Source organism: Oncorhynchus mykiss, chromosome 7 (assembly GCF_057628025.1).
Source record: "Oncorhynchus mykiss isolate SJ-2025 chromosome 7, ASM5762802v1, whole genome shotgun sequence".
NCBI classification, from domain to species: Eukaryota; Metazoa; Chordata; class Actinopteri; order Salmoniformes; family Salmonidae; genus Oncorhynchus; species Oncorhynchus mykiss.
Window position 1 is genome coordinate 65,573,626 of NC_143028.1, and position 11,693 is coordinate 65,585,318.

The 11,693-nt window shown below is 43.6% G+C and overlaps 1 protein-coding gene across 1 annotated transcript; it reads left to right on the forward strand.

Moving 5' to 3' along the window:
• Window positions 1-8,308: 8,308 nt before the first annotated feature.
• Window positions 8,309-11,173, forward strand: LOC149982636 (uncharacterized). Its single transcript, XM_090242227.1, has 3 exons — window positions 8,309-8,398; window positions 10,065-10,596; window positions 11,091-11,173. The coding sequence occupies exons 1-3, from the start codon at window positions 8,309-8,311 to the stop codon at window positions 11,171-11,173; spliced, it is 705 nt and encodes a 234-aa protein (XP_090098353.1).
• The last annotated feature ends 520 nt before the right edge of the window (window positions 11,174-11,693 follow it).

Here is an 11,693-nt window from a genome sequence, read left to right on the forward strand (position 1 = left end):
TGTTGATACAGGATGTACCGCCCCAACCGACCGTCAACCAATCACGCCAATGCGGAGCGATACGGAGCTCTAAGCATTGCTAAAAAATGTGGGAGGCACACAGCGATGTGGTACGGAGCTCGATTTGGCTTCTGCAGGCAATTGCATCACTCCCGCCATACGGAGCCTCCGGATTGCATTACAAGATCAAGCATAAATTGGCTTTAAGCACAAATTGGCTTTTAGGAAGCAGCGTGACATCCTTTACACTACCTAACACCTGTAGTAGGAGGACAAACACATCCCCAGAAGGTGATTGATATTGGTTGAATACATTGTAAATGTTTTGAGGAATAAACATGCATAAGAAGCCTACAATGTTGTGCCTAACAGAGACAATGCATTTTCAGCATATAGAGAGTTACCTTCTCATTTTGTTCAGAACTATACACGGTACATTTCAATTACTTTCTTCTAGCTGTACTAAAAGCAGCACATCTTTTGTTTCAACAAGGCTCCTTGTTCAAATGTGTCACCTCACCAGCTCTAGTCTGCCATGACCTCTTATATCTGTGTAGTGGGTTTGACACCACTGCATGGTGTTCTTTCTCATAAACTACTACTACTACATAACTTTCGCTGTGTTTGATTGGCATATTTTTGGGGACCATAAAGAATGATAGAGGCCTCTAGTGGCCAAAAGGCTGTATTAGCGTAGTCAGTGCTATTGAAGGCTTCCTCCATTTTAAAGTAGTCAACTGGGTGGGACTTCCAACTTCATAGCACAGACCAAGAGTTGTCCAGAAGAGTTGTCCGTTTCGTGTGTGGTACAGTTGTACGAGAAGGTGAGCATCTGTATCATCTGGGGCCATCTTTCTTTTGCTCTCGCTGGCAACGATCGGACCATGTTACCGAGCGTGCGGTTGGATCTTTCCGTCTGACCGTTGCCCATAGGATGATATGGAGTGGTATGGGACTTTCTGACTGCCGTAGTGGCCTCTATAACTACAGTACTACCAACGGATAGCGGCACCTTTTCTTTCAGTTTTCCCCAGACCAAATGTTCATGTTGAGGCATGAGAGTCACACTCTGCTTGAGCATTACAGTTCCCACTTTGTCTGTTATTTTGTCACTGTGCCAGCGGTTCACGTTGGCTAGCATGCTGAGTAAAAGTTCATGTGAATCTCCTTTGGCAGGTTTGGAGAGGCTGTCCCAATACCACTCTGTTTTCTTAACCTGTTGCATTATGTGTTTTATGGCGTTCGATCCAACTATCATATTGTCTGTCTGTCCAGGTACAACTAAAACAGACACTGCCATCTTGCAATCTAAAATATCAATGTTCAAGTCATATTCATACTTAGGCTGTGCCTGGTTGCCCCCACAGCCTACAAGAACTACTTGAGTTGGCTTTCTAGACTCTGGTTTAATCACATTACATCTCAGAAGTGTGTCTTCAGCTGACTCACGTAACGTGCAGGTCATAGACCCACTATCTATCAGAGCTTGAAGTTCTACAATTTCTTGCACCATTACTGGAACATAGAAAAGACTGTCATTACTCTCTTTTTCGGATAAATCGCCTCGGTTTTCATTGTGTTTCCAGTCCTTATATCCGTGGTGTTCTGTGGGGGTGTAACATGTTTGCCCACACTGCCCCCCTCTTGGCGTGAGCATGTTAGTTTAAAGCGGGCCCAGGGGGAGCCTCGTCAGTTGCCTCTCCAACTAGTTTTCTTGCTGGACATTCAAAGCCTCTGTGGCCTGTCCTGTGACACTTGAAGCATAAACCCTCCTTAAAGCAGTGCGACTGAGTTGAATGGTCTGAGGCCTTACAAATTCTACAGGGACCAGCAGCTGTATTAGTTTGTGGCGTTCTGGCCGAAGTTCTCCTTTGATTCTGTTCCTGGGTTGACAGGAGCTTTTCCAGGAGAGAAATCACTTTGTTCAATGGAGCCTGATCACTGTTAGTGGGTGTGGCTGAATTATCATGAGCGACTGCTTGTTGTTGAGTCATACACCAAGCGTCGGGTGTCATCACAACTTCTACCTTGGCAGTACTTTGCGCCCTGTGTCTGGCTGACTGTTTGTCTCTGTGATAGCTGTCAATCATTGACTGCAAATCTCCAACGGTCCAATTTTCAATAGGCCTGCACCTAAGAGCGGCATATAGTGCTGGATCAGGGCAGTGCTTAACAAACATCATGGTCACCTCATGACCTGGATCCTCCACTCTTTTTCCCTGTCTTTGCAAGCACTCATTGGCAAGGTCAATTGCTTTGTTCAGTCTAACCCAATAATCCAAGCAGCTCTCTGACTGTCTTGGTAAGGTTTCATAGAAGTATCCCAATGGAATTGTAGATGAGATTGCTTCTCCAAAGTGCTGCCTCAAGATATTGTATATGGCTTCAGGGCCTCTGCTTATGTTAACAAGAGGGTTTCCATGGAGCCCAATTCTGACTATGTCTTTAGCGGCAACTTGATTTCCTATTTCACTGCACAGTTGTTTGACTAACTCTGCTAGGGCTTGCTATTGGGTTCGGTTTTCATTTTCACCCCCTATGGCTTTCTGGGACTCGTTGTCGTTGCCTGATTGGCTACTGCTAACATTAGGCACTCTAGTATCAGCTGCTGGGTATCTAAGAAGACTGGCTCTAGCACTATGTTCCACCATACTGGCCAACTGAGCCCCCCGCCCCACCCCAGTGACAATACCTTGTGGACCTCTCACAGTAACGCCAACCGGAGTAACATTGTTATCACCAACACCTGATATGTCTTCTCTCTCCTGTTCTGTAATCTCACACAACTGAGGTGTACGCAACATATTGTCCAAAGTTCACCTTGCCCTCAAATGTTCTAAACGTGTGATATCGATCCAGTTCTGTGTAGGGTTCCCCCAGCGATCTGCTGCAGCTGATCTGTTGATCCGGGTCACGGCACCAATCTTACAGTATAGACTTTACGTCTGTCCCCTCGCCCCGACCTGGGCGCGAACCAGGGACGCTCTGCACACGTCAACAGTCACCCTCGAAGCATCGTTACCCATTGCTCCACAAAAGCCGCGGCTTTTATATAAAAAACATTGAAGACTAAATATAGTTTACATGTTGTCAACAATCTAATCCAACTCCCGCTGTTTTGCCCTATAGTTGCGCATGTGTCGGTTTTGTTGCTAAATAACCAACCTGTCTATACCGTGCTGTCTTTGGGTTTGCAACAGGAGTATCTATCTCTGGCTGCATCAAAGCTGCATCCCTGAAAATGTGATGCATCCGGAACTCCGTGCTGTTGCTCACAAGCATTTTTTCCCTGGTATTTTATTCTCTTTGTTTAGAGCGGTCGAGTCAGTCCAGTATCGTGTGTGTGTGTGTGTGTGTGTGTGTGTGTGTGTGTGTGTGTGTGTGTGTGTGTGTGTGTGTGTGTGTGTGTGTGTGTGTGTGTGTGTGTGTGTGTGTGTGTGTGTGTGTGTGTGTGTGTGTGTGTGTGTGTGTGTGTGTGTGTGTGTACATACACAGATAATCTTTGATTCTTCCTGATCGTGGTACGTAACAAGATTGTGCACAATAGCTTCTCGGTGTTTCTTTAATTCGCCTAGTGTCGGCATACATTTTCATAACTACTAAGCGATTGTTTGCAGCTGTTGTTTTTACTCTACACTGTCACGTTCTGACCTTAGTTCCTTTGTTTTGTCTGTGTTTAGTATGGTCAGGGCGTGAGTTGGGGTAGGCAGTCTATGTTTGTTTTTCTATGTTGGTTTCTGTGTTCGGGCTAGTATGGTTCTCAATCAGAGGCAGGTGTCGTTAGTTGTCTCTGATTGAGAATCATACTTAGGTAGCCTTTTTTCCACCTGTGTTTGGTGGGTGTTTGTCTTCCGTGTCAGTGTTTGTTCGCCACACGGGACTGTTTCGTTGATACACGTTATTTTGTTTTGTTCCAGTGTTCTGTTGTTTTTATTAAACATTATGGACACTTACCACGCTGCGTTTTGGTCCTCTGATCCTTCTCACTTCTCCTCCTCAGAAGAGGAGGACGAGATCCGTTACATACACCAACATCATTTTGTACATGTAGTTTAGTAGATACAGTAATGTTATGAATTTATGTAGTGCTAACCTGACAGGATTGCTATGATGGCAACTGCATCTTCCAGGCTTCGCGGTTGTTGCAGTGTAACGAAATGCTTGTGCTTCTAGTTCCGACAGTGCAGTAATATTTAACAATTCCACAACTAAGTTATACACACATACCTAAAGAATATATACATGTATGGATGAGCAATGACGGAGCGGCATACATAGGCAAGATGCAATAGATGGTATAAAATACAGTATAAACATATGAGATGAGTATTGTAAGATATGTAAACATTATTAAAGAGGAATTATTATAGTGACTAGTGAACTATTTATTAAAGTGGCCAATGATTTCGAGTCTGTATGTAGGCAGCAGCCTCTCTGTGTTAGTGATGGCTGTTTAACAGTCTGATGGCCTTGAGATAGAAACTGTTTTTCAGTCTCTCAGTCCCAGCTTTGATCCACCTGCACTGACCTCGCTTTCTGGATCATAGCGTGGTGAACAGGCAGTGGCTCGGGGTGTTGATATAGATGGGGGGGTTGAGTGGAGCTTTAGAGTGGGACTAAAAATTACAAGATGACGAATGTAAAATAGACTATGTCTATAAAATGTATATAGTATTGTAATGAAACAGGCAGGGAGCAGGCCTCAAACCCTCCACCTTCTAGCCCGAAGTCCAGCGCGCTATCGACTGTGCCCCATAAGCATGCTCGTGCGGCAGAGACCATATCTGCTCTTATAAAACCAGGGTCGTTACAATACTTCAGCATCAAAAGTAAAAGTATAAATAATTTCAAAATCTTTATATTAGGCAAACCAGACTGCACAATTATTATTTATTTTTTATTTTTTTATTTACGGATAGCTAGGGGCACACTCCAACACGTTGTCTTGGCTGTATGCTTCCGTTGGAAGGTGAACCTTCACCCCAGTCTTAGGTCCTGAGTGCTCTAGAGCAGGTTTTCATCAAGGATCTCTCAGTACTTTGCTCTGTTCATCTTTCCCTTGATCCTGACTAGTCTTCCTGTCCCTGCCGCTGAAAAACCTCCCCACAGCATGATGCTGCCACCACCATGCTTCACCGTAGGGATGGTTCCAGTCTTCCTCCAGACGTGATGTTTGGCATTCAGGTCAAAGAGTCGAATCTTGGTTTCATCAGACCAGAGAATCTTTTTTCTCATGGTCTGAGAGTCCTTTAGGTGCCTTTTGGCAAACTCCAAGCGGGCTGTCATGTGCCTTTTTACTGAGTAGTGGCTTCCGTCTGGCCCACTCTACCATAAAGGCCTGATTGGTGGAGTGCTGCAGAGATGGTTGTCTCTCTGGAAGGTTCTCCCATCATCACAGAGGAACTCTGTAGCTCTGTTAGGGTGACCATCGGGTTGTTGTTCACCTCCCTGACCAAAGCCCTTCTCCCCCAATTGTTCAGTTTGTCCGGTCAGCCAGCTCTAGGAAGAGTGTTGGTGGTTCCAAACTTCTTTCATTGAAGAATGATGGAGGCCACTGTGTTCTTATGGACCTTCAATTCTGCGGACAATCCTGTCTCGGAGCTCTACGGACAATTCCTTCGACCTCATGGCATGTTTGTTTTTTGGGACACTAGAGGGCCATATGTTGGGGTCATGGGTCACTGGTCACGTGTAGGCATATAGGTAGCACAGGTGACCAGGAAGGGTTGGCACAGGTGAGAGGAGAGCACATACAGTTGAAATCAAAAGTTTACATACACCATAGCCAAATAGATTTAAACTCAGTTTTTCACAATTCCTGACATTTAATCCTCGTAAAAAATTCCCTGTTTTATGTAAGTAAGGATCACCACTTTCTTTTAAGAATGTGAAATGTCAGAATAATAGTAGAGAGCATGATTTATTTCAGCTTTTATTTCTTTCATCACATTCCCAGTGGGTCAGAAGTTTACATACACTCAATTAGTATTTGCTAGTTGTTAAACTTGGGTCAAATGTTTTGGGTAGCCTTCCACAAGCTTCCCACAATAAGTTGGGTGAATGTTGGCCCATTCCTCCTGACAGAGCTGGTGTAACTGAGTCAGGTTTGTAGGCCTCCTTGCTCGCACACACTTGATCAATTCTGCCCACAAATTTTCTACAGGATTGAGGTCAGAGCTATGTGATGGCCACTCCAATACCTTGACTTTGTTGTCCTTAAGCCATTTTGCCACAACTTTGGAAGTGTGCTTGGGGTCATTGTCCATTTGCAAGACCCATTTTCAACCAAGCTTTAACTTCCTGGCTGATGTCTTGAGATGTTGCTTCAATATATCCACATAATTGATAAATGATGCCATCTATTTTGTAAATTACACCAATCCCTCTTGCAGCAAAGCACCCCCACAACATGATGCTGCCACCCCCGTGCTTCACAGTTGGGATGGTGTTCTTTGGCTTGCAAGCCTCCCCCTTTTTCCTCCACACATAACGATGGTCATTATGGCCAAACAGCTCTATTTTTGTTTCATCAGACCAGAGGACATTTATCCAAAAAGTACGATCTTAGTCCCCATGTGCAGTTGCAAACCGTAGTCAGGCTTTTTTATGGCGGTTTTGGAGCAGTGGCTTCTTCTTTGCCGAGCGGCTTTTCAGGTTATGTCGATATAGGACTCCTTTTACTGTGGATATAGATACCTTTGCACCTGTTTCCTCCAGCATCTTCACAAGGTGCTGTTGTTCAGGGATTGATTTGCACTTTCGCACCAAAGTACGTTCATCTCTAGGAGACGGAATGCGTCTCCTTCCTGAGCAGTATGACGGCTGTGTGGTCCCATGGTGTTTATACTTGCAAACTATTGTTTGTATAGATGAACATAGTACCTTCAGGCATTTGGAAATTGCTCCTAAGGATTGACTCAAATGATGTCAATTAGCCTATTAGAAGCTTCTAAAGCCATGACATAATTTTCTGGAATTTTCCAAGCTGTTTAAAGGCACAGTCAACTTAGTGTATGTAAATTCTGACCCACTGGAATTGTGATACAGTGAAATAATCTGTCTGTAAACAATTGTTGGAAAAATTACTTGTCATGCACACAGTAGATGTCCTAACCGACTTGCCAAAACTATAGTTTGTTAACAAGAAATATGTGGAGTGGTGGAAAAACAAGTTTTAATGACTCCAACCTAAGTGTATGTAAACTTCTGACTTCACCTGTACAGTTGTTACCATATCACACACACAGCTTATAGAATGCATCTCTTTGTACCTTTTGTATAGGAATATGTGTATTGGAGCTAATTATATTTTCTATGCTCAATAAATGGGAACTTCACCCAAAAAGAATAAAAAGCCGTTCCTTGTGGACGTGTTATGGACAGCTCTCTCCTGTGCCAGTGGCTTTTAATAGGGAATCGCCACTACAGTTACATTAAGGACAGGTTAGAAAAGTGTGTTTAAAAGGAGATTTTGGTAATGTCCTTTATCTGCTTCTCCGAAGTCAGATTTATATGTACATTCAGTTTAAAGTTGGGGCCTAAAGATTGCAATTCATATTGACAGCAAGTTACAGTAGCCAACGTGGGCCCAAAATCTTTCTTTGCAGCCTATTCTGTTTGTGGATTGCTTCTTTCTTTCCTTCCTTGCTTAGGCTTGCTTGTTTACAACCCAATCCAAGGGCTTTTCTAAGAGCCATTATCTCTCTCTTACTTTCTTTCTCTCTCTGTTGTTTAGTCTGTCTGTGTCTTTAGTGTCTCTGTCGGTCCGTCAGTCTGCCTGTCTGCCTCCATCTGTCTCTGCCATTCCACCTCAGTCTGTTGTCACTTGTCTGTGTGTCTGTTATTCTTCCTGTCCGTCTGCCTGTCTGTCGCTCTGTGACTTACCTACTCATTCCAATGTAAGTGTTTATATTGTAGATTACATTTTGCTATAGAAAATGCTTATATTATATCAAGAAAGAAGCCCCTCTCAAGTCGGCTTCAAGTGGTGTGATGTTATTGAATTATGACATTGTAACCATGCTTTTGTGTTCAGCACCACTTCCCAATCTGATAGCTGGTCGACTGAATGTTTACACCTGTCCTAATTTCATGGAAGTAAAATGATATTAATCTGGTATTTTACCGTATCATCATTTCTGTTTGCTCATTTTCCCATTTCTTACACAATTGTAATGCCAGTCTTGATTCTTGTTCATTTCAGATGCCAGGTTCAGCATTCATAAAGTGCTGTGCATGTGGCGGAGACATCAGGGTGGCACGTCGCAAATGTGACTTGTGTCGTGCAGCACAGCAACTGAAAAAAAAAATGGATTCGCAGAAAGATGATGACAACTGGGCTCAAAGCCCCCTTAAGGGAAACAATGTTGCCAAGGTTCTTAATACTGCCCATTTACTGGTGAGCTAGCGATAATGACATACTTACTATCCTCCCTATGAATTATTCAAGTATGTAGGCAAATGTATGTGTACTAACTAGTTGTATATATACATTCACACACACAAACACACATTAGGTTGGAGAGGCTGGAGGAGAGCGCAGCCACAGTGCAGGGCCCAATAAGCAGTTTAGGTGGTTTAGTTCCTTGCTCAAGGGAACATTGGCAGTAAGTGGATCCTGAGATATTGATGCCCCCGGCACAACCTTATCAATATTCTGAATTTGTTTGAGTTCTGTGTTAGGTATCTGTTGGTGTAGTTATGTCCAGCCAGTTCAGAAGAAGTGGTAATCTGTCCTTAAATCAGAATGGCACAGTAAAGGCATAGCTATCATTTTCTTTAAGAGATTACAGGGTACCACAGGACAAGGTACCTTTATATACCCTCTGCCTATTTTTTTTTCTTGTAGGTGCATGTGTGTAGGGTATAGTTATTAGGGGTTTGTCTTAATTGATTGAATTCTACCTTACCTAGTGACTTAAACAGTGTAGCAGTTGTTCATTCTTTAAATAACCAAATCATTGAAGGGGCGGTACCTATGGCCAGATGGGAGGAGTGTAGTGGTGGTGTTGATGTCTGATAGGTTGGGTGTGGGAGTCTAGTGATTTCAGAGGCAGTGTTATATTTTAAAAGTTAGTTTTAGTTTGAGACTGTCAGACCCTGATTGTGTAATATAGATGAAGAGGGGTGTAGGCAGGAGGGCTAAGGGTGGCAAGGAGAAAGGCTCAGCAGCCCCGCTCATTCAGGAACCTTATCAATGCAGGCACAAAGCTGGAGAGGCCTCTCTTCATTGACATGAGTAGAGATCGTATCATACGCTGTTATGGTAGAATGGCATACTGGTCAGACTGGATGAGAGGGCAGAGATGATGTTCTTGCCCTTTTTTGGTTGCCCACTGTATAGCTGGGTTACCACTATTGTTCCTCTCACTGACACTATCCTGTCCAGCCTGTTGTGGTTAGTGAAGGTTAGAGAGCCCCAAAACAGGACGTTATACTGAAGGTCAGGATGGCCTCTATGAAGCACTTGTGGAAGGCTTGCAGAATGGATGTGGTGAGCAGGTGGATGTCTTTTTAAGTTGAAGTATACAAAATAATAGCATGTAATTTTTCTTTGTTATTCCCAGCTTTACATGAAAAAATTACTCAAGAGGTGGCCCCAACCCCAGTCGAAGATTGGCCACCACCCCATTACAACCACACGTCTCCCACCTACACCCCTCTGTAGCAGCTTAGCAAACGTTGACGTCAGGACCTTGACAAAATTGACAGTGAGTGATGACCATGAAAACACAAGACTGAGGGCTATAGCTACAGTGGGGCAAAAAAGTATTTAGTCAGCCACCAATTGTGCAAGTTCTCCCACTTAAAAAGATGAGAGAGGCCTGTAATTTTCATCATAGGTAGACTTCAACTATGACAGACAAAATTAGAAAAAAAATCCAGAAAATCACATTGTAGGATTTTTTATGAATTTATATGCAAATTATGGTGGAAAATAAGTATTTGGTCACCTACAAACAAGCAAGATTTCTGGCTCTCACAGACCTGTAACTTCTTCTTTAAGAGGCTCCTCTGTCCTCCACTCGTTACCTGTATTAATGGCACCTGTTTGAACTTATCAGTATAAAAGACACCTGTCCACAACCTCAAACAGTCACACTCCAAACTCCACTATGGCCAAGACCAAAGAGCTGTCAAAGGACACCAGAAACAAAATTGTAGACCTGCACCAGGCTGGGAAGACTGAATCTGCAATAGGTAAGCAGCTTGGTTTGAAGAAATCAACTGTGGGAGCAATTATTAGGAAATGGAAGACATACAAGACCACTGATAATCTCCCTCGATCTGGGGCTCCACGCAATATCTCACCCCGTGGGGTCAAAATGATCACAAGAACGGTGAGCAAAAATCCCAGAACCACACGGGGGGACCTAGTGAATGGCCTGCAGAGAGCTGGGACCAAAGTAACAAAGCCTACCATCAGTAACACACTACGCCGCCAGGGACTCAAATCCTGCTGTGCTAGACGTGTCCCACTGCTTAAGCCAGTACATGTCCAGGCCCGTCTGAAGTTTGCTAGAGAGCATTTGGATGATCCAGAAGAAGATTGGAAGAATGTCATATGGTCAGATGAAACCAAAATAGAACATTTTGGTAAAAACTCAACTTGTCATTTTTTGGAGGACAAAGAATGCTGAGTTGCATCCAAAGAACACCATACCTACTGTGAAGCATGGGGGTGGAAACATCACGCTTTGGGGCTGTTTTTCTGCAATGGGACCAGGACGACTGATCCGTGTAAAGGAAAGAATGAATGGGGCCATGTATCGTGAGATTTTGAGTGAAAACCTCCTTCCATCAGCAAGGGCATTGAAGATGAAACGTGGCTGGGTCTTTCAGCATGACAATGATCCCAAAATCCAGAAAATCACATATCAAAGAGTTCATATTCACTCTACCCTGTGTAAAAAGTGACTATGATCCGGACCCTCCTCAGCCCTTATATCTTCCCCAAACCCAGACTATGGAGAACAGAGAGAGGGACTATCTTCCCACCAAAACAACTGAACAAGACATCAAAACAGAACCTAATGGAGAGGGCTGCAGTGCATCAGAACCAACAAGTGAATCTCAACCCCTCTCTGCAGTACACCCAGACTGCTCTGCAGCTCAGATTGGGAACAGTGAAAGTGACAATGGGGTGGACTGTGTCAGGGTTACAGCCACTTAAATCAAGGAGAACACTGACAAAGAAAGGACAAAGCTCCCAGATCTCTACCCGGGTCGATAAAGCCAGTGAACTGAAAGTGCCATTGAAGGCTCACACAGGGGCGAGACAACACAGATGTCCAGTTTGCAGTAAATTATTTAAATTTAAAAATACATCAGAGAATTCACACTGGGGAGAAATCAATTCACACTGGGGAGAAATCATTTCACATTGGGGAGAAATCATTTCACATTGGGGAGAAATCATTTCACATTGGGGAGAAATCATTTCACATTGGGGAGGCAGGGTAGCCTAGTGGTTAGAGCGTTGGACTAGTAACCGGAAGGTTTCAAGTTTAAACCCCCGAGCTGACAAATTACAAATCTGTCGTTCTGCCCCTGAACAGGCAGTTAACCCACTGTTCCTAGGCCGTCATTGAAAATAAGAATTTGTTCTTAACTGACTTGCCTAGTTAAATAAAGGAAAAATAAATAAATGTATTTCCCCACCAGATACTGTATGTTTCCATCAAACTTACTTG